General features: G+C 42.8%; 4 protein-coding genes across 13 annotated transcripts in view; 2 read left to right on the plus strand and 2 right to left on the minus strand.

Moving 5' to 3' along the window:
- Nucleotides 1-2,141, minus strand: part of LOC138117707 (dynein axonemal heavy chain 12-like) — a 189,124-nt gene extending 186,983 nt beyond the window's left edge. Inside the window, exons 1-4 of one of the 2 annotated variants that reach the window (XM_069028243.1) lie at nucleotides 1,683-2,141; nucleotides 1,151-1,234; nucleotides 825-1,035; nucleotides 265-320 (exon numbers count right to left, since the gene is read on the minus strand). In XM_069028243.1, coding sequence (XP_068884344.1) covers nucleotides 265-320; nucleotides 825-952 — 184 coding nt within the window. In that variant the 5' untranslated portion in view covers nucleotides 953-1,035; nucleotides 1,151-1,234; nucleotides 1,683-2,141. Of the gene's footprint in view, nucleotides 1-264; nucleotides 321-824; nucleotides 1,036-1,150; nucleotides 1,235-1,323; nucleotides 1,657-1,682 lie in introns of those variants that run through there. The other variant, XM_069028244.1, reaches the window with a different exon arrangement.
- A 434-nt stretch (nucleotides 2,142-2,575) lies between these two features.
- On the minus strand, nucleotides 2,576-13,530 carry LOC138117712 (dynein axonemal heavy chain 12-like). Of its 9 annotated transcripts, XR_011154820.1 has the most exons (8): nucleotides 12,219-12,253; nucleotides 11,982-12,115; nucleotides 10,887-10,975; nucleotides 7,972-8,060; nucleotides 7,300-7,354; nucleotides 4,176-4,267; nucleotides 3,870-3,937; nucleotides 2,576-3,024 (listed from the first exon to the last, which is right to left on the minus strand). XR_011154820.1 is itself a non-coding variant. In XM_069028261.1 (7 exons), exons 4-7 carry the CDS (start codon nucleotides 10,890-10,892, stop codon nucleotides 2,834-2,836), a joined length of 354 nt encoding a protein of 117 aa, XP_068884362.1. In that variant the 5' UTR covers nucleotides 10,893-10,975; nucleotides 11,356-11,514; nucleotides 12,021-12,115; nucleotides 12,219-12,253; the 3' UTR covers nucleotides 2,576-2,833. The 9 variants fall into 9 exon arrangements, 6 of the variants coding, with proteins under 6 accessions (XP_068884362.1, XP_068884360.1, XP_068884359.1 ...); XR_011154822.1 differs by lacking the exon at nucleotides 7,300-7,354; XR_011154821.1 differs by lacking the exon at nucleotides 4,176-4,267.
- LOC138117778 (uncharacterized abhydrolase domain-containing protein DDB_G0269086-like) lies at nucleotides 13,301-14,732 on the plus strand. The gene is made up of 2 exons (XM_069028342.1): nucleotides 13,301-13,341; nucleotides 13,436-14,732. Exons 1-2 carry the CDS (start codon nucleotides 13,301-13,303, stop codon nucleotides 14,730-14,732), a joined length of 1,338 nt encoding a protein of 445 aa, XP_068884443.1.
- A 277-nt stretch (nucleotides 14,733-15,009) lies between these two features.
- On the plus strand, nucleotides 15,010-18,248 carry LOC138117714 (nucleolar protein 8-like). Its single transcript, XM_069028262.1, has 6 exons — nucleotides 15,010-15,019; nucleotides 15,455-15,514; nucleotides 15,780-15,842; nucleotides 16,618-16,696; nucleotides 17,000-17,147; nucleotides 18,023-18,248. Exons 4-6 carry the CDS (start codon nucleotides 16,620-16,622, stop codon nucleotides 18,161-18,163), a joined length of 366 nt encoding a protein of 121 aa, XP_068884363.1. The 5' UTR covers nucleotides 15,010-15,019; nucleotides 15,455-15,514; nucleotides 15,780-15,842; nucleotides 16,618-16,619; the 3' UTR covers nucleotides 18,164-18,248.
- The last annotated feature ends 3,968 nt before the right edge of the window (nucleotides 18,249-22,216 follow it).

Consider the following 22,216-nt stretch of genomic DNA (forward strand, 5'->3'; position numbering starts at 1 on the left):
CTCATTTTAAAAGAAAGGCCTGGAGTTTTCCCCTAATTTCAGGAGACGAAGCACTGGAATTTCTGAAAGGGGTGACACTTGAACCCATCCCACTTCCATGATCCTATCTAATAAGTTAGCTTTTGGATGTCTTGTTTTTTGTTTCCATACTCCTCCCAACACTATATAAAGAAAAGCTGCCCTTAAATCAGGTGATCAAATAAAATGTAGGCATTGCTCAGCCATTCCTGGGATGTAGGCTTAGAGTGGTGTATTTGTACTTAACTGTCCGAATTGCTGCAATGATCTGCCCATGTTCTTTGCTTGCAGTATACTGGAAACTGCATAAACAGGACAAGAATAAAATGAGAAGTAAAAACTCATGTGAAGGTCAGGATATAATTATACCTTAATTTAAATACTCAAGATTTACAAGACATGTTAGATTTCTCTAAGTTACATTGGTTTTGTAAGGGTTTAACACATTGAAACATTTTTCTTGTTGGTCTTTTCCTGACACAATAAATACTGAACTTTTCACACAAAGGCCAACAAATTAAATGCTAAAATGAGGGGAAGGTCCCTTACCAGTCTAATTTTACATCACCTACTTATCTTCTTCATAAAGCCTTATACTAATTAAATATTGATGTAAAACATCATCTGAAAGTTTCATACATCCCATATTTTCAAGGAAACTTTTCAGGGAGCTACCAGTGCTTTCCAGTATCCATGAGACAAGGTCAGCACAATACAACATATGTAGTTACAGAGGAAAATAAGGTCTACTAAATGCTTACAATAATGACCAGAAAACACCCCAAACAGAAAGAATAACTTATTACCTTTCAATCTCTGTTGCACTGCCACTTGTTTCAATTTTATACCTATCTTGTAAGCTTTCCTGAATAGCTCGTTGGGTAGGGATTTCCTCATCAGAATCACCATCAATCATATACACAGAAGTATTCATGGCAAATCAGCACAACATGGATCACTTTTGTAGGGAAATACTGCTTTTTAATTAGAAGCAGATGTTAAATCTTCAGGTTAGATCTGGAGTAATAGAAATAGCAATCACTGTGTCAGTATAAAGAGAAATGAAAAGCAGTTAAAGAAATGACTATGCTATTATATGCTTAAGCAGTCATGCTGTTCCTGGCATACTCACGATCTCAGATGTTCTGTTAGGTTCAAACCTCTCATCTGTTTTAGCTCATCAAAGTTTCCACTTCTGTCTTTCAAGAGAGTTGGCCTGAAAAAACAAAACAAAACTAAACTAAACTACAGGGCAAGGTTAAAAAAAAAAAAAAAAATAAAGTAAAACTGGAAGCAAATAAATACCATGGCAAAAAGAATGAGCACAGGAAATTTAAGGAAGTTGTCAGCATGCCAACTACAAAGCTTGGAATAATTCTAGAAACATCTTAAAGTTGGGCAGCAGTAATTCACAGCAAACCTGCGTCATTTAATTTGTTACCTGATCCACCTAACATGTGATTACAAGGCCTTGCTCTGTAATTGCACATGCACATGTAGCAAAAAGAGAAATATATTAGCAACATATACAGCAAGAAACTGTTAGTAATTGATTATACTATGGCTCAGTGAGTACATAAACATCTTAAATCGAGACAACATTTTTTTCCTAAAGATACTACTAATTTTCCTATGAATTGAGAAAATACACTGGGTTTCCTCACCTGAAAGAGGGAAGACCCCAGCCTTTGAAGAAGCGATTATTAAGTTGAAAGTGACATTTTCAGGATTGTAAACAATCTCTGCAGAGCCCATGTCCATTAATAGCTCACTATAAATACCTGATCATAAGATACTCTGGGACTTTCTCCACGTTTCTTTCACACACGTCAGTTATGTTTAATAATCTGACCTGACAAGTGGTGCCAGCAAAAGAAGGAATTTAAAGTCCAGGTTTTTTGCAACAATGCTTTTGATTTTTGAAATAAGAATTTCAGAACTATAGCAGTAAGTACTACGCTGTGAAAAGAAAATTCTTTAGTGCTGTCCTAGGAGAGCAAACTGAAGGTGGTGTTAAGAGCTTGCTTAAGAGTGAGACAGAAGAAAAACTAAAACAATAAAAGTAAACATAAACAAGCAAATAAAAATCAAACAAAAACTCTATTAAAATTATTACAGGTTTCTGATTCCTTAATCACAATTTGCATTAATATAAATAAAAAAGCAAGTGAAAAATAAACATAGAGTTTTTAAAGGGAAAAGCAGTTTCAGAAAGCCAGACTTACACTAGTCTAACACCCAAAAAGCAGGGAAATGGGGCACACAGATGCCCAGTTGTAAGAGTGATGGTAGGATGGAGTGGGACCTTTATGTGCTTCACTTATTCCTACTGTATTTTATGGAGAGATCCATACACAGAACTGATGATGGCTGTGTCTGAATGCAAGGTGGAAACAGTTCTTTGCTAGAGGAGATCAGGAAAGAATGCTTCAGTAATTTTTGAAAACTATTTTTAAAGAAAACAAAAGTGCAGAATCAAGTTTATTACCTGTAATGTTTCTCTCAGCACAGGCTACTTTCATTTTCCATGAAAATATATTTTGTGATATTCAACTAATGCACAAAATGGATGTTCACACTTTAATAATATTCCCAAGGGCTAAAATCCCAGCTGTATTGCTTACAGATTGTAAAGATGGTCATAATAATAATACATACTCAATTAAGTCAAAAGCTTGAGGGTCAGAAAGTATTTGTATGCCCTCTTACAATACAAAAACCTCCAGATGTTTCTTTTACACACTAAGTTCCACTTCCTCTGTAAGCCAGCAAAGAGAACAAGATGTTGTGAAGTCTGTATGTGAACTGTCCACAGTCAGTCATCCAGCTGGCACAGCAAGGCTACACCTCTCTTGATCCAGTGCTGGACTGGCTGGTCCGTGCTGAGCTTCAAAGCAATGACGAAGTTGGTGGAATGCCCAGTAGTGGATAAGACCCCTTTGCGCTCACTTGTCTTGTAGAGTGGGCAAACATAGGCATTAGACTCCTTTATGTCCCATTTTACAGCTTCAAAAAAACCCAAAATAATGCATTACATTCAGCAGATCGATTTGGCAGAAACATAATCTACATGCAAACGTTAAGTATTTACAGTAACACCTTTACAGGGAAATAAAAATGCAAAATGGTTTTGCAAGCAATAGAACAAAATTACCTGGTTTGCTTCTTGTGTTTTCTTGTGTGGTTTGTTTGGTTCTTAAACCCAACTAATTTAGCTACAATTTGTGCTCAGGACTCAATGCCTTCCTGTGATTCTACCAGCTTTGCAATACCCAAAGACACAGTAAAATCTGAATAGCTACCTAGGTAATACATAGCTTATGCATGAGTTTTTCATAGCTCTACAACAATTCTGGTCCAGTTGCCAGAGAACCTCACTGCAATTCAAGTCATGTGATATCCAAGGACAGAACTCTGCAGGAACTCTTTGTATGCCCAGACTGCTTACATGGAATTTGTACAAAGCCTAAAATCATGCAGGTCTGAACAAATTCATCCAACCTCAAGAGAAGGCTCAAGCAGAAAAAGTAGCAAATTTTAATACTGCCTATTTGCTAACACCTAAGTCAACAGTTGCAGTAGTAAGTCCTGATTCTGTGCATAAATAAAAACAGGGATTTAGTCCTCGCAATCAAAGAAAACAAGAGTTGTGAAAATTATTTTCCTAGTAGGAAAGACAGCTATCACAGAGCTACAAATAACCTGGGCAAACCCTGCTACATCACAGGAGGTAAAACACTCAGTCTCTGTAAGTCAGTCAAAAGTACTCCTCAGGGATCTTCAGTAAGAAAAGGAAACCACTGTTGCACTTTCTTGTTGAATAGCTCAGACATCAGAGAAATCATACTCACTTGGCTTTATCCAAATGATAGGCATGGCATCAAAGAGCACCTTGGGATACTGCTCAGTTAACATTCCCCTGGAGAGAGAAAGCAACAAAGTAATTGTTTGTGGCTTGAAGGGTTTGGTGGGTGTTTTTTGGTTGCTACTGGCTTGCTCGTTTGGTTTTTCTTGACCATTTTCCATGCATGAAAGAGGACTTAATTTGGTGTGTTATTCCAATAATATGAAAAGTATCAGTTAAAATATTTAAACCAGTCTTGTTTGAGCACTGAAAAAAACTTTCCAGAACCACAATAAAACACTTGGCTACTGACTTGGCCCTGTCCCAGCGAGCTCCGTCTAAAAATAATCCGTGGATGTAAACACCATCCTCTGGTGCAGTATCAGCAGTATCCTGAGGAATAACCTGCAAGAAATAAGTGTTCCACATCATTAAACTTTCACAGCTCTTTTGCTTTTTGAGCTATTATGCCAATTGACAATTTTCAGATCAATCCAAACTGAGAATAATACAGTAACCCTTCCTTTCAGTGCTACTTTTAAACATATCTGTAGAGACAGCAGACTTCTCTGGGTTTGTTAATTACCTTTCTTGTAGGTTATAAAAAGAGGCTCGTTGGCTCTGGTCTGGGAGCTGTTTTTAACCATAACTTGGAATGGTACATGTAGAAATCTACACATTCTATAGGAACTGTGGAGACTTAACAACTGCCCACCTCTCCATGGCTGGAGAACAGATTCCACACAAACTGCACTGGGCTTTTTCAACCTCCACATGTGGAACAGGGCAACCCAATGCTTTGTTACAAAACTACATACTTGAAATTCTCTTTGAAAAACTTGGCAATTTTTATAAATATCCACTTTTATGCTATTTAAAATACAATCTCAAACATTGTGACCTTGTTTTAGCATTGTTTTCAGTTTCCTTCTTTTTTTGCCTCAAAATCATTCTTAGGTGATGCAGCAAATGAAAATTTTCAAGGCTAGATCATTAACAGAAACAAAGTTTTGGCTAGAAGCTCAAAGAACTAGTTTCAAATGCAGAACTTACTCAACCAATATATCTGAGTATGTACTTTTCTCACACAGCAGTGGCTAAATTCAAGATAGAAAACTGAATTCAGTGGTTTAGAAGGGGGAATCTGTTGCCAAGAACAGCTGTATGTAAATCCATATTGGCAAAGGAGTAAGAGACTGCAGAAGAGCACCAGTTCAGTGAACTGTCTCACAGCATTTAATCTACCCATAAACAGTAATTCCTAGTTAGCCCAAATTAGCCTAATTCCTCCTGCTGAAGTCAACTACAACAAATGCTAAAATACCAAGAAAACATGGTATAAAATAACAAGGTACTAAGAGAACAGATGGTAAAATTCAAGCCTTTTTTTTTATTTCTAAAGAATTTAGCAATACAAAAATCCATTTGGAGCAGGAAACACCCATCTCCAATGCCAACATCCATGTTACAGAAAAGTCATCCAAAACCAGCTAAAAAGATATTCAGGCAGAGAGTAACTGTATCAGGTTAAAAGCACAGGCTCTTCATCCAAACACCCTTTCACAAAATACCATCAACAAAACACAGGAGTATATAAGAAATTTTACTGCTGTAAAAGTATCTAAACCTTCTTTAATATGTTCCTTTATATATTTTAACTCACTGCAGAATGCAAGACTTCCTACATTAGCACAGAAAACCAAAGACTCAAAGCTTGGGGCAGAATTCCTGCTTCCCTTCATTTGCAAGAGACCTTGCCCATGCAGCATTTAATATAATGTGTATTTCCCAAACCCTACACTCTGATTTATAGGTTCTAACTAGTCAGTTAGTAAAAAGAGCAATTTTCATACTGCTTAAAATCTCAATTTGCCTAAGTAATCCATGCAAAGGTTAACTAACTCAGCAATTAACAGGGTGTCAAGTCAAAAAAAGGGAAAAAGTACTGACAAGAGTTTTCTTAGATACTGTGGTTCTCAACACTAGTACAGTATAAAATAAGTGATAACTGGTGCAAAGGGGACACAAGTACAATCCAAAAAAAGACTACTAAATACTGTGATGCCATTTGCATACATCTCTTATTATCACAAATTAAGAAATTGCATAAAGATATACCCACTTTTAAAAGATGTACAATTTTTATATAGAGATGTACCATTTATATATTGCAGCAGTACCTGCAGACTGCTGAATTTTGCTTCATTCAAAAAGATGTTGCTCAAGTGTTCTAGAATTCCCCTATTTTCTTCCAAAACAGGAACTGAATGCCAAGTTTTTAATTCTGCTGCTCTTAAAGACCATTTTCTGACAGACATTATGAAAAAAAACAAAGCAAAAAAAAATTAGAAAACTGAGGAGGAAAAAAAAAACCCAGCCGGGAGACAAAACAGAACAGAACTAGATAATGGATTTGGCAAGACTGGGCCAAGGAAGCAAAAGAAGAAAACAAACTGGTAGGGAGGCTGAAAATGAACAAACATCAGGAGACCAGATTCAGCTGGTCAGGAATGGAGGGAAAAGGAGGGAAGAGGTAGGAATCAAGATTCTAGGAGCAGACTAAAGAACAAAGGGAAGCTGGGGAAAGTCTGAAACTGGACATGAGCAAATGACAAGTTGGAGAAAGAAATAACGACTAGCATAGCAAGGGGATTGAGAAAACAAGCCCTAAAGGGAGATCCCAGAATCAGGCAATGGAACAGTGAGGTGCTCTCAAACAGGCACCGCCAGCATCAGCCCCACCCCAGCCATGTCCTCACTGCCTTCCTTTGGCAGCACCCACTGTGGCCAGGACAAGGCACACAGGAAAAATGAAATTTCAAAGTGTTGTGGGGGAACAAGGAACCCCCCCCAAAGTATTTTTTCAACATAATGACCCCATGGGTCCTATTGGCCACGTGGCTGCAAGGGTAGCTAGGGACACAATGCCAAGAGATGGCACGTACAAAGAGAGGCTCAGGAGAAAGCACTGCTTGCTTTGTTGGCATCTTCTATCATTTATGAAAACTTGTGCTTATTTATGAATACTGGCACAAGGTGAAAAGGGAGAAGAGACAGGGACAAGACAGCAGTGCTCCAGCCAGGATGAAATAAAGTCTGCCACTACTTCAACTCATTCCTTTCCAGCATGACTCTTAAGTTCCAATACACTTCTGCTGTCATACAATACTCATTAATTAAACAGGGCAATTTCCTCTTCTAAATCCCACTTTGTGAGAGCAGTCAACTACTCTTCCCAGTTACACCACTAGCTTTAGTAGATTTATATGGCAATCTCAAAGTTCTTAAGTGAAAAGTTGAGTTTTCAGTACAGACTACTGAAGCCTGAGGTAACTGTCTCTTCACCTGTTGACCCTCCTTCTCCCTCTCCAAGACCAAACAATAATACAAAACAAAAGAAACTACTTAAAAAACAGGAATAAGATAAAATCACCTACCTAGTAATAATAAATTTGTTCTCAGAACAGCCTGCTAGCAGAATCCAGTGGAATACTGCAGACAAGTAATTTGATCATTTACTCATCATGTTACCACAAGAAGTTGGCATATTCCAGAAGATAATAAAAAAACCAGCATTCATTCATACATTTTAGTATGTTAATTTTCTTAAGCCATTGTGCAAATATGCTATTCCATGTTTTTAAATTATATGGGTTTTAAGATATCAGTGAAATAAATTCTGATGCCAAGAAGAGAAATGGAATTGAGAGTTGAGAATCAGAAACAGGCAAATACTGGAGAGGGGTTCTGGATGTGCACTTTAGGCATTACCCACATTGCACATCTGCAGCTCACACACCTGAGGAACAATTAATTAAAATGCAATAGCTGGGATTACTTTTCTCTTCAAACAGCTAAAACACATTATAATCCAAAACCTGGCTCAGTTTAACATGAATTTGTAACGGTCCTTCCAGATCATAAAAGTTATATGCTTTTCATCTTCTCTCCAGGATACAGATAAAGGATTGGGAGTTTTCAGGTTGGGCTAAGGACACATCACATAATAAAGACAATGACTGCCAGCAATTTACATCAAAACTCAGTACTGCATTTAGTATCCCATATCCCATACAATAACTTTCCTTGAGCAAAAAATTCCACCTTACCTTGACACAAACTTGCTCACATCTGAATCTTCTCTGGATTCCATTACAATGCTGAGGTCACTAACAACAGCAGACACTTTCTCATTGTTCTAGATTGGAGAAGTAACAACAAAATATTTTAGAAATTTCTTTAGCAAAGACAAAAATGTGTCTATTTGCACCTAAAGTAGAAAAAAGTATATATAAATGCTGCTAAGCACTACAATCCTTGAAATAGCATCTTTTAAACCACAGTTCATGTGTGTGAACAGTTTCTTTCATTTCAACAGTAGCACTATTACCCACACAACAATGCTTTTGGAATAATACCCGAGTTTGTCAGCATAGAGAATATATACATATAAAGGAAGGTTCATTGCTTCCTTCCACATCAATTCCACTTCTTTAAGATTCTTCTCATTTTCCAACACAACCTTTAGCTGCCACATATACTAGAAAAGCCAAATATAAGGTTTTATCTGATAGTTTTCCTTTCTTAAAAAATTTATTTTAATAACTATAGTTTTGTCTCAAAATCGCGTCCCTTTTGACAATAACTGTTACTCAGGAACACGTGCATGATATATTCTAAATTAACTAATAAGCTCTTAAAGAATGAGAAAAGAAGGACAAAGAGAAGAAATGAAGCCATAAAAGAATTGTTTTTTCTATGCATTCTTGAACATACCAAAGTAATGGATTAGATGATAGTGAATGAAAGAGCTTAAAATCATGGTTTGAAGCCCATAGCAAGTGCCTCACATTAAACTTCTAATACCAAGTCACTACGGGCAAATGGGAATGGCCAGAGAGGAAAGCTGGAGTTAACTGCACACACATCTCAGCAGTCCCTGAACTGATTGGACAGAAGCCCTGCTAACACTGCCATCACTCAAGATGGGAAAAGCAAAGCAAGGCACTACAAAGATCAGTGGATGGACTAAATAACATCAGGAAAAATCATTTTAGGTTTAGAGTAGAAGGTTCAACAGGGGGATGGAGTTGTGGAAAAGCTGCCAGCAGTCACAAGCTAATGTGCCACTTTCTGAAGGGACTGGCTGGCCAATGGGTAGGTTACTAACATGCCAAAATGCCATTGTAGGGCCAAATAAAGAGATTTAAAAGGAAAGCTCCTGCCATGAAAGAAACTTTTTAAGTGATTGCTCTCTCAAAAGGCTTAGACTTGTTCTGTCTGATTTTCAAGCCCATTGCACATGTCCTCCTCTAATACCACAGAGCTGAGTTAACTCTATTGTGACTTCACTACTAGAATAAAAAGCTACAGTTAGCAGTGTGAAAAAAATTTCCTAATCTTCTGCTGCATACCAATAGACTTGTTACCTGCTGGGCACTTCCCAAAAATAGCTGTCACCTTTTACTCCTCATGACAGGTGAAACTGGTTGTAACTGTGTACTACCCTGCCCATGCCAATGTTAGTGCAGGTTATTTGGAATACAATGTACTTCTAGAAAAAAAAAAAAAAAAAACAAAAAAAACACATGCAAAAATTAGCTCAAAATTATACTTTTACAACTGAAATGGGGGTTTTAAAGTATATATACACCTGGAATTCCCTATCTCACTCACTATGGGGACCTCATCAGCACTCAAAAGTAGCCCAAATTTTAGGCATTAGGCAGCCAAGTGCTGCCGCACAGTGGTGCAATGGCTTTAAGCACCACCGATGCCGTCGGCGGTAAATTCAACACGTGGTTACCCCCCTGAGCTCCACTGCCACCAAAAGATGTCATCATCCTGCAGGAGATGCAGCTGAGAGAGAAACATTCATCTCACCAAGCTGCATAACTGGTGTGGGCCATGTCCCCACTCAAGGCTAAGTGCAGTTTCATACAAGCAAATGTAAAGAGGCATCACAAAGACCACAAGTTTCAAGTCACAAATGGACTTCAGAGGTTGCTCGTTCAGCTGAACTGCTGCAGTTTCAAGGATAAAATCCATGTGTGACTACCTCAATATTCAATTCCCAAATTAATAATATGGCTTTTCTAAAGAATAGGAAGGACATCTTTACTGTTTACTCTCAGTCCCATGTCATTAAGTTAAAAAAAGACCCCAAAACAAAACAAGCCAAAAAAATCAACAACTTCAAAGCTGAGCTGAAAATCAAGTTTTCCTGATATTAGAAATACTACTACAAAGTGCAACAGTGTTAGAAAAATACTATTCCAAACTGGGGTAGTAGCTGTCTTCTTCTGCTTAGCACCCTAAATTCTGTGCTAAGAATAGAGTCTTATGAAAGAGCTCCCTCCCAGAAAACCAGCAATCAGTGTAACTTGTGGGCAGTGCTGCAATGAGTACTCACATTAACTAAGCACACAAAAATGTAGGAAAAAAAGGAAAAAAACCCAAACCAACAAAGAGCTGCTCATGTTTGTAGTGGTTTAGCTTTTCCCCAGCTTCTTCCAGAGAGGTAACATTTGGCATTTTCCAGTTTCCAGAATAAGATATGTGACTATAGGAGAATGATTTGTGTGGGATGAAAGCTGTGCAGGGTCAGGATGAGGCCCCAGCAGGTACCTGACAGAACTGAGGGACACCAAGTGCTCTCAGGGCTTTACCTCAGTGTTAGTCTGCAAGAGCATCCTGCAGGGACCATGTTTTGGGAAGGAAGGGTGATAGAGACTTGGCAGTGCTGGCTCAATAGCTGGACTTGATCTTGAAGGTTTTTTCCAACCTAAATCATTCTATGGTAACCATTTTGTGGCTAAACACTAAACCAGACCTTCAGAACTATCTTGCATGGATGCACGCAGAATTCCAAAGTTCCAAAGATGTTAAAGAGCCCAAAGAACTCACTGAAACTTGGATGAAACAGTTAAAGGTATCAGCTGGAAAAGGAAGTACTGACATTTGTCCATTTGAAGTTTTGTTTGTTTGGTAGTTGATTTTTTTTCAAACATACATTAACCCTTACCTGCATTTCAAGAAGCTGGAATTCCAATTGAAAAGACAGGGAGTGACATTTCCCTGATAATCTGTGCTTCTGCACTGTCCTGTTTTCAGCTGTTATAAAATCAAGTTAACAAAATAATCAATTACACTTCTATTCAATGACTACTGCATTTCTTCCCTTAATCATATTTAAAGTACCAACTGATACAATTCCTCATGTAAAGAAGTTTAACATGTTTAAAAACCCCAACAACTAACTCCACTTTCCCCCTGTGCAAACCACAATAGTAGTCTGTCACTTTCCCACTAAGCAAAGCACTACATTTACTCAGAAACTGTTTTGTCAATGAACCAAATCTTACTGTATTTCAAATATCAAAAATCTAATTGTCTTTCTGCTAACAGTGAAGTAGAACACAGATGAACAGTAGAACACAGTTTGCAGATGAACTGCAGCCAGGATGCTCAGTAAAGAGCACAAAACTGCTTACTTTTTTTCCACTGTTTTCTTGGAATGGCTTGTGAATTGAAAACCAGTAAATGTCATGAAAAATGAGAGATCTGTCCCTAGACTTTCAAGTTGAGCTTTCAGGTCTGATAGATATTCCTGTCCCTTGGTTTCTTCCTGAGTTTCTCTTTGGAATGATTTTCTAGAATGGAAAAAAAAAATAAAATCGAAAGGGCAAAATACCCAGACATAACTTGTTTTTCCATGTCAGTACATCAATATCATTAAATAAAAGGCATTGGGAATAGGATCTGATGGTTTTCAGACCCAAATCAGTTTTCAAGGAGTCAAATTTCAGTTGGACCACATTGCTGGAAACAGTAAACTATTCTAACTTACATAAACTCTTTCCATTCACTGCCAGGTAGACACAGCTTTTACTCCAAGTCTGGAGGTGCAAGTGTCCATTTTGAGAAACGTGCAACAAAAGGGACCCTAAGATGCCTTTACTCATCTAAGTGACTTACTTTATCCACTGAGTTTACATTTACTAACACAAAGAAAGTCCTAACATAGAGGCAAAAGCTTATCCCAAACAATTTTGACAAAGAAACTCTGTTAATCTAACAAATGAAAAAAAGGCATACATTGTCTTCAGTATCCCCTCACCAGAAAAAAAAAGTGGATTCTTGTCAGGTATCTTCATACTTTTCTGTCAATAGCCTAATTTCTTCTTCCAGTGCCTGGATTTCATCTTCATAAGCTTGATAAACGCTCTTGTCCATTTCTCAGGATCAGTGTTACTGCATAAAACAAAATAAGGATTTTTCTCAGGAACAAACAAACAAGGGATTAATTTTTTAACAATACAAGCATACCATTAGGTAACTGTTTGAAGATACAGACCAGTGCACAGCCTCCAGAGACAGACCTTAAATCAGGGATCTAATGGAGTCAAGGGCTTTAAGAACCTTTTTAATTAGTCCTAATTTGATCCAGAAGCACATCCAGCTGTTTTACATTTGCTGTAATAGAACAACAAGCTGCTCCACAGGTAAAAAGGAATTGCAATCAGAGATAAAAATTGAACTCAGCTTTGACCAATTGACCTAACGACTCACCTGGTCAGACGAGGCACAGCTGCTCCTAACACTGTTCCTAACACAATCTGCCTTCAGAGTAAACAGCAGTAAAGAGACACAAATTGCAAAGACACTTCACCAGTAACTTAAAAAATAGATAAACCTCTGTTTTCAGGAAAGATAATAAACTGACATTCAGCCTAGCTACAACACATTCAAAAGTCTGTGGGAGATATTATGCAGCTCAAAACTAATGTAGTAATAATTTTGACCAGGAAAAACCCAACATTTAGTTTTGTGTGGTTTTAAACCACCCCTACTCTATGTGCAAGTTCCACACTAGCATAGTTCAGTAAAAGGGGATGAGGGGGAAATAGGAATTTATTTATTTAGTAAGAAATAGTGCCTTTATAACACATATAAGAAAACAACATCCAAAGCATGCTTTGCATCAAAGACTTGTTTAGTGAATAAAGGAAGTATCTACAACTAAATAATCATCCAGTCATCACCAGATTTTTTTTTTAACTGGATACAGTCAAGAAAGTCACAGTCATAATAAAGAGTATGGTGTGAAAAAGAAAAGCACAAACAGCCTGAACTTTGACCAGGTCAGCTGGTCCCTCTTTTAACAGCAGCAACACAAGACAACGTACGTGCAGCTACTTGAACTCAAGGATTTCACCAGACTGCAGAAGACTCAAGCACTAATTATGACTTGAGAGAGCTTTATATCTGGGAGAAAAACCCTACACTTTAATTAAGCAAAACAAAACTTTTACAAACACTTCTGTCGTATATCATACGCGTGTATATACGTGTATATTTATAAATGTTTGTGCGTTAACATCACATTTTTCACCTTTCTACGTACCTGCCCATTTATACCCCCGACTATTTGATGTTATGCTGCCACAAGAGGAGCTGGGAAGCGCCTTGGAGCGCTCGTGAGAACCGAACTGGACCTTCCGACCTCGCAGGGCGATGCTGAAATCGCGACTCGTCCGAGGAGCCAGTGCTGCCCCGCACCGAGGCTCGCAGGTGCCAGAGATGCCGCGAAGGCGGGAGGAGTGTCCAAGCAGCGCAGTCGGCAGCCCCGGCACGGAGCGAGGAGCGGTCGGAGCGCTCCGACACGGCCCCGGCACCGAGCGAGGAGCGGTCGGAGCGCTCCGACGCGGCCCCGGCACCGAGCGAGGAGCGGTCGGAGCGCTCCGACGCGGCCCCGGCACGGAGCGAGGAGCGGTCGGAGCGCTCTGACACGGCCCCGGCACGGAGCGAGGAGCGGTCGGAGCGCTCCGACGCGGCCCCGGCACCGAGCGAGGAGCGGTCGGAGCGCTCCGACGCGGCCCCGGCACGGAGCGAGCAGCGGTCGGAGCGCTCCGACGCGGCCCCGGCACGGAGCGAGGAGCGGTCGGAGCGCTCCGACGCGGCCCCGGCACCGAGCGAGGAGCGGTCGGAGCGCTCCGACGCGGCCCCGGCACCGAGCGAGGAGCGGTCGGAGCGCTCCGACGCGGCCCCGGCACGGAGCGAGGAGCGGTCGGAGCGCTCCGACGCGGCCCCGGCAGCCCCGGCACGGAGCGAGGAGCGGTCGGAGCGCTCCGACGCGGCCCCGGCAGCCCCGGCACGGAGCGAGGAGCGGTCGGAGCGCTCCGACGCGGCCCCGGCAGCCCCGGCACGGAGCGAGGAGCGGTCGGAGCGCTCCGACGCGGCCCCGGCAGCCCCGGCACGGAGCGAGGAGCGGTCGGAGCGCTCCGACGCGGCCCCGGCAGCCCCGGCACGGAGCGAGGAGCGGTCGGAGCGCTCCGACGCGGCCCCGGCAGCCCCGGCACGGAGCGAGGAGCGGTCGGAGCGCTCCGACGCGGCCCCGGCAGCCCCGGCACGGAGCGAGGAGCGGTCGGAGCGCTCCGACGCGGCCCCGGCAGCCCCGGCACGGAGCGAGCAGCGGTCGGAGCGCTCCGACGCGGCCCCGGCAGCCCCGGCACGGAGCGAGCAGCGGTCGGAGCGCTCTGATGCGGCCCCGGCAGCCCCGGCACGGAGCGAGCAGCGGTCGGAGCGCTCCGACGCGGCCCTGGCACGGAGCGAGGAGCGGTCGGAGCGCTCTGATGCGGCCCCGGCAGCCCCGGCACGGAGCGAGCAGCGGTCGGAGCGCTCCGACGCGGCCCTGGCACGGAGCGAGGAGCGGTCGGAGCGCTCTGATGCGGCCCCGGCAGCCCCGCGCCGTTCGAACCGCGCGCCAACCCGCGAGCCTGGGCGCTACCACAGCTGCTGCCCGAGCGGGGGACGCTGGCCGCGCCTTCCTTCCCCTTCCCGGTCAAACAACAGAGCTGCTGGGGGATAATTCCCGAGTTCTTTATTACAAATGAAAGGAAAAAGCCTTGCTTTGTCGGCTGTTCCCTTGGTTACGTTAATTTTTGCTCACGTGTTCCGGAAAACACCCCTGCTTTTCTTCCTGGTTAGTTACGTTCAAAGCGTCCGCTGTTACACGAGCCAGCCCCTGTGCTCCCACCACACTTAACCGGCCGGAAACAGGAACGCGGCAGACACGAACAGCCGATCAGAATCCAGCGGCCCCAGGAGGCGGAACCCTTTTTTCGAGTGCGGCTGGGGAGAGTTGCGAGGGGGAAGGTAAGCTGGTGGCGCTGCGGGCTTGCGCATGGCGGCGGTGAGGCAGGGCCGGAGCCGCCTGCGGGGCTGGCGGGGCTCCTCAGTCCGGGGCTCCCTCGGCATCTCCCGGGAGGGGAGAGTTGGGCTGTGGGCGGCTCGCGTTCCCTCCATAGGGAACCCTTGGGTTATACTGCAAAGAGCCGTTTGCACTTACTCTCGCGCATTTGGTTATATGGTTCATGGTTTTAAAAACCCCCCAACGCCTGAACCCCGGTTTCCTGCAGCAGCGCGGGATTTGCTGTCGCTGCGCTGGAGCAGAGCGTGTTGCCTACTGCAAATCAATGAGTGCTCTGCTTATAGGGTTCTTCACGGCTTTCTAATGCGCTGATTTGCCCCTGATTCGTTGTTCTAATCACGTTAACTTCTGTGTCATTGATCTGTTTTGCCTCCTTGCAGAGAAACAGAGCGTGTGTTCTGGGTGTCACACCTTGACTTCGGAGCATGGAGAAGGAACAGGTTCCAAACGTTTGTATATTGGAGGGCTTGGCCATACGGTTTCCAAGGCTGAACTGGAAGAAAGATTTGGCAAATTTGAGCGTGTTTTGGAGGCAGAGATCATTACCAGAAAAGATGATCTGGCTAACAGGTTTTTTTCCTCTTTTAAAAATTAATTCCTTTTCTATTTGGCATGTGAAATGGAACTTCTGCTTCAGACACAGGTCAGTTTTAAAGGAAACCTTGAAACTACGTGGAAATTAACTTAATGTTTGTCATTCAACAGGGAACCCTACGAAAACTTTTGCCTACATCAGTGTCAACATTTCTGATGCAGATCTGAGAAAGTGTAAGTACTTTTTTGTATTTTGGCTACTTACGTTTTTGAGGCAGGTTACAGTGCTGATAATTCATCTCATGTTGTCACATCCAGCTGTGGTCACAGTAGAGCCTTTTTCATTCTATTGTCAGGTTGATTCTCTTTTCTTTAAGCTGCAGTTTTATGGAAGCTGCTTTGCTGGCATTTTTCAGAAACTGCTGTGAGCAGATTGAAAAGATTCCTTGTGACTGAAGTAGGTGATTTGGGAGTTTCAGAGACTTGTAGAAGGGTCTGGCTTGGAAGGGGCCTTAAAGATTATCTCGTTCCACCCCCTGCCATGGGCAGGGATGCCTTCCACTATCCCAGGTTGCTCCCTGTTCAACCTGGCCTTAAACATTTCCAGGGATGGGGCAGCCACAGCTTCTCTGGACAATCTCTTTGTTTGCTGTAAGCCTTTCATGAAAAGAAAATGTACTTCAAATGCTTCTATCAGGTCTATAAACCATTGAAATTGACTTATGTAAGAGGAGAGAAGAGCTGATGCAAGCTTCTGTTGTAATGTGCCCCTGTGTGTGGGGAATGCTGCCATGAGGCACTTCTGAAGCGAGCACTTCAGTTTTGGATGGAGACCTGGTTTAAGATTCGGTATTGGCCCTTTCAGATGCAACCCTAACCCAAGTGAGCAGTGAGGTATAAGGTCATGCTGGGGGAGCCTCAGGTTGTCATAGAAGGAGGCGTAGTGAGGTCTGTGGTGTGCTTTTTGTTAACATAGAAAAGACTCATTTCTCATCTCTTTGTTTTGCAGGCATGTCAATTTTAAATAAAACAAAATGGAAAGGGGGGACCCTGCAAATTGAGTTGGCCAAAGAAAGCTTTTTGCACAGGTAGAAACCAATCTTTCCAAATGTATGCTGTTGCTAAAATTACCTTTTTTCTGCTTATCTGATAATATTATGGCTGTACTTCCATTTTCTACGCTGTTATTCTTTCAGTTTTTGTAGACTCGGGTGGGCTGTTGATGTGTGTTTTATGCTGCAACATGTTTTGCATCATTATTCTCTTGAAGGTGATGAGTGTTAATTCTCTGAGTAGTGAGTGGTTGCTGTTCTGTGGGAGGGGATCACTGCCAGCTCCAATTCTGCATCTGGGCAGACCTTTTTCCATGTGTGATGTACTTTCTGGTACAGGCTGGCCACAGAGAGGGAGGAAGCAAAGCTGCAGAAAGAAAAACCACAGAGAAATGACCAAATGTGTCTGTTGGAATCACTGAAAAAGACTGGAGTTGTGGATTTCCACATGAGAGCAGTACCAGGTACAGAGGTGCGAGATCATAAGGTATGGTGGGGTAGATGCATAAGAGAAGTAAAACTACGAAAAGCAAGCTCATTGCATCTAAATTCGTGCCAAATTTATGCTTATAAAGAAACTTCATTATTCAGGGTGACAGTCCAAGCTGTGAAAAGCATTCTGAGGAAATACCTCACGTGTAGACCTGGAGAAGGGTCCTGTCGTTCTTTGCAGTGACTGGAAACAATAACGATCATTCTGTCCTCTCTTGCATGTGAAATGAGGAAATGTTTCGTTCCTCATTTATATTGGGAATATCTCTGTGTCACCCTTAAAAGCTTGTTAAGGGAATGTGTGACTGATTGCTATACACCACATAACTTTTGGTGGCTGGGTTGGGCTTCAACACAGGATCAGGGTCTGCACATGCTTACAAAATTAAGAATAAAGTCATTGGACATCCAGATTTAGGCAACAAAACTTATATTTACTACAAAGTTTACAAAACTGTTTGCTAAAGCATAGAATGGTTTCGGAGGGATTTTTAATTTTTTTTTTGTGGGAAAGGAGGAAAAAGCAAAATAATAGTGATTCTGTCTTTGTAGGTACCACTGTTTATTCATAAACCAGAGCCCTATGTTAAAAACAGCACTTGTAAAGCAATTTAGTTCTTTATTATCACTCTTTATTTGTAGGTTGTTGAAATTTAGTTTTTTGGTTGGCTTTGGTTTGTTTGGTTTTTTGAGAAGGAGGCTGGCCAAGTTGCATGGTAGGGCTCACTAGAGAGAATAAACAAAAAAGAATCCATCACATGTAATTCTTTATTAATGTTTTTGTTATTTAGAATAAACATTTGTTTTATTCCAGAATTCCTTCCACTTTGTCTTTTTTTTTTAACACTGATTGTTTTTCTTTTCTTTTAGAAATGGGTTTCTGGAAAATTTGGCAGAGTCTTGCCTATCCTGCACCTCAGGAATCAACAAAAATATAAAATATCCTTTTCTAATTGTTTGGGCTTGGACACAATTCCCTTCCTTTTGTCATATGGAAAAACAGTTGCTTAACAGTCTTAATTTTTACTTCTCTGTCAGGCTTAATTTACTGAATCCCCCAAGTAAATCCTGCACTAAGTTTGTGTGACTTGTTTTACACTGCAAGTCAGTTGTTTAAAGGCTTATGGTCATGACACAAAAAAGAATTCTTTGCTGTCCTTTCCTGCAGAATTCAGCCTGTTCATAAAGCCCTCAGTCTAAATTTCATCCTGCAGTTAAAAAAAAAAAGCATCTGTCCTGAAGATGTTCTGGCTGATATTTTAGCAGGGGAGGAGGATGCTGTTGAGGAAAGCTCCAAGGGACAAAATAATTCACATTTGAAATATCAGCCCTTCAGAGGAATGGGGTCCCTTTGTGTAAAAGAGTTAAATAAGGACAGCACTGGGTTAAAGAGGAAGTCTGTAGAAAGCTTGGGACTTGAAGCTTGTACATCTTACTGTGCGGAGGAGTCATCCAAAAATCAGCCAAAGAACCATCCATCATGTTCAATTGAAGTCAGCAGCAAAAAGAGACACAAAATGCCTTGTGAACAGCACAAGGAACTGTCAGCTGCTGTCTCCTCAGCAGCTGGCTCCAGGCCTCATTTGCAAGGGAAGAACAAAGGTGTGAGTTCTCTACAAGACCAAAACTCAGAGCATGGAGCTGCTGCTGCCAGTACTGATCAGAGTGATGGGAGCAGTGACACGGACAGTGATGCTGCAGGGGCTCAGGAACACATTAAACAGCAGCTGAAGAGCCCAAAACTGCTTTCCAAAACATTTAAGAGGAATACAAGCAAAAAAAATCCAGAATGTGAAGGTAATAAAGGTGGGAATGGGAAGACAAGCCTTCTGGAAGATAAGGAGCTTTGTCTTCATGCTGCTGCCTCAAAAGAGCCCAGTACAATAGAGAAATAGCTCCAGGACAACCAGAGGAGGCTGGCAGCTCTGGAAGGGAGACACAGAGAGAGAGAATTAATTACAGAAGAAACTCATTCAAGGAGCTCTTTCTAATTTGGTAATTATACTCACAACTTCTGCCTCAATACAAGGTACTACCACAGTACAAGGAAGAGGGTAATTAATACACGTGGAGCAAGATGCTTTAAAATCAGTCTGGAATTTCTGATGACATTGCCAGTTTTCTTTTGAGAGTATACAAAAGGCTGCATACCCCATCCCTGGGATACCTGTAGAGTTGCAAGAGCAATAGCAGATTCCTCTTTTTGTGTCATGGAAATGTCTTTCAGAGAATCATGTCTGAGGGCAGCAAGTATTTGATGTGTTTGACTTCAGTTGAGTCCTAGGATAAGCAGCCAGCAGGAAAGCACAAACACATAATATTCGATTCCGAGGAGGAAAATTAAGCTGAAGTGGATGAGATGTTGAAAAAAGACGCAAGTTCAGGAGATGCAGAAGTAAGTGTTACTGGGAAAAGTTTAGTGTGACATAATCAGAAAGTTGAATTTTTAAACCAAACTATCTCATGTTGTAACACCTGAGTTACCCTTTGCATGGATATTTTGCCCGTGGTAAAACCAACAGTCGTAACTGTAAAACAGAATTGTACAAGGTGTGTGCACAAGGTAAGATGTCTTTCTGCTGTCATCATTAAGAATGTTGAGTATTCTTATCAGCCACATACGCAGCCTGTGTGGTTCTTTGCCCTCATGAATCTTGGTTTTTCTCTTCTGAATCCAGTGAATTTTGTATTTAAAAACAAAGAAAACAACAACAAAAGAAAACATACACAGCCCTAAAACATTCCACAGCCACCAAAAGGACGGCTTGTTACATTTGATAGAATATGGCATTAGGACAGGCTTAAAGGATGTTTGTTTTCTGAGACTGACGAGGTAACTCTGATGCAATGTACTGATGTGTTCATACAGTTACTGTCCTGTGTGCTTCCAGCCTGTCTGATTTACAGCGTGTGTTAAAATGGAGATCTCAGTCGTCCGCAGCCATCAGTTTTGCGGGGAGATGTAGGCTCCCGGTGTTGAGCTTTTACTGGAACAGCTGCTATTTCACTGCAATCTAGATTTCAGCGCCTTCAGGAGAACTGCTGCTGCCTTTCATTCTTCGTAGTACACGAGGCTGGAACACAGAACATTTCTGTTGGAGCCCACGTGTGGTGGTGGGGGGAAGGGAATAGGAAGGACGCGAAGGATAGGGCTGCTGACTTTATTGCTGTGTTGCTCATGAGTGTTCCAAGCAGCAGCATAATCAGACGTGCTTAACCCTTTTAATTGGTTCTTTGTTTTGTGCAGAGGGCCCAAGGTTATTTTGTAGATCAACAGAGCCCAGTGAAGAAAAAGAGGGTTGGGAAGACAGACGTAGATTATTGCTTGAGGTGAGTAGGTAACGTCTGTTCCCTGGTAACTGTGGCTGAAAGCTGAGCATGAGGAGGGAACACGGCTATGAATCTGCATGAGAAATTAATTCAGGACCTGGACAAGAGCCTGAAACTTTGTAATTACCAGAGAACAAAAGTGGTTTAGTATACTGGTTGTGATGTCACTCAGGTAAACCACTAAATCTCTGTATGTTACAGGACCAGCTACTTAACTGCATGTAAAGAAAGTGTTCAAGAGAAACAGTGAATTTAGAGACTTCTCCTAAGAGTGGATTCAGAGACTTCTCCTAATAATACATTAGATTTTCACTATTTTCTGGAATGCCGAAAGAAGCATAAGGACGCCAAAAGAAAAAAAGTGAAAGTAAAGCAATAAACGTTTTTTTATGATGAGAAGCGTGTCATGTTTCTTCCTTGAAGAAGCTGCCAAGCAGTGTTACTTTGGAAATCCTTTTCAAGATCTGATAGGAAAAACTCTTGGCAAACCCCGTTAGGCAGCGTTTGTGAGCTGGGGCTGATGGCCTCAGCTTCTGGGGAGGCACGGGAAGGCTCCAGTCCTGACTGGCTGGTCAGGCTGGGGCCATTGAGCTCTGGCTCATCCCTGGGGGCTCCAAGGGAAAGCAGGAAGGTCAAGGGCCCCCCAGGCCAGGGCCAGGGCCAGGGCCAGGGCCAGGCCAGAGCAGTGCCCTCAGCCCTCCAGGAGCAGACGGGCGCTGCCAAGCCCAGCCTGGGCACTGATCCCAGCCCAGCGACACCCGGGTGCTTTGCCTCATACCCGTGCCCAGACCAGCACAGCTGTCACACTCCCAGCTGGCTGTGTTGTTTCTCAGGCCGGAGCAGCGCCTGTGAGTGACCTCAGCAGCGCAGGAGCAGCACAGGAGCAGATCCCAGGGCCTGGGGAAGAAGGAGGTTCATGGCGCTGAGGACAAAGTGTCCAGAGCTCAGGATTGTCCGGCTGAGCTCTTCTGCCTCCTTCTGCTTCCAGCCCTTGCCGAGACACGGGATCACTACAGAGCTCTGGGTGCCACTTCCCAACTTAGCCCTCTTCCTCTGCCTCCTCCCTGCCTCCTGGATAAAGGCACTCCCTGGCATTGCACCAGCTGTGCCTCCCTCCTAGTTCAGTGAAGGCATCCTTGTCCTCCCAAGGTGCCTCTCCCATGGAGACAGGAAAATTGATGAACTCCCGCTGCCCCGGCATCAAGCAGGTGCAGGGGGTCGCTGCTTGTCACCCCTTGCTTTCCAGGGGTCTCGCTGATTGTTCTAGAAGCCATTGATCTGGATTTTCCAGGAGCATGTTTGCAAAGACATGAATGAGAAAAGGCCAAAAGAACGGTTTGTGCTTCTCTTCCAGTTGTTTTTTTCAATATATTTATTTGCTAGTAGGAAAGCATGGACCAAACTGGCAAAAGTGCCTTTCATGTGGGAAAAGCATCCCTCCTGCATTTGACTTTGGAGTCGAGGACTGTTTCAAGCTCTCCCAGTCAGATGCACACAGAAAACTCCCACTGAATTCTCTGGGTTTCCATCAGAGTCAGTGTAAAAAGTTGGGCAGCCGACTGCCAGGGCCAGGAGCCCTGGAGTGGCACTGCCTGAACAGCCCCTTTCTGCCAACAGTGCCACGCTCGATGGCTGCCCCAGGGCCTGGCAGTTGACCCTGCACTTGCTGCAGGAACCCCTGCCCTGGTTCCGCTCTGACCGAAAAGACTCATTTCTCATCTCTTTGTTTTGCAG

This window comes from Aphelocoma coerulescens, chromosome 12, assembly GCF_041296385.1.
Source record: "Aphelocoma coerulescens isolate FSJ_1873_10779 chromosome 12, UR_Acoe_1.0, whole genome shotgun sequence".
Classification (NCBI taxonomy): Eukaryota; Metazoa; Chordata; class Aves; order Passeriformes; family Corvidae; genus Aphelocoma; species Aphelocoma coerulescens.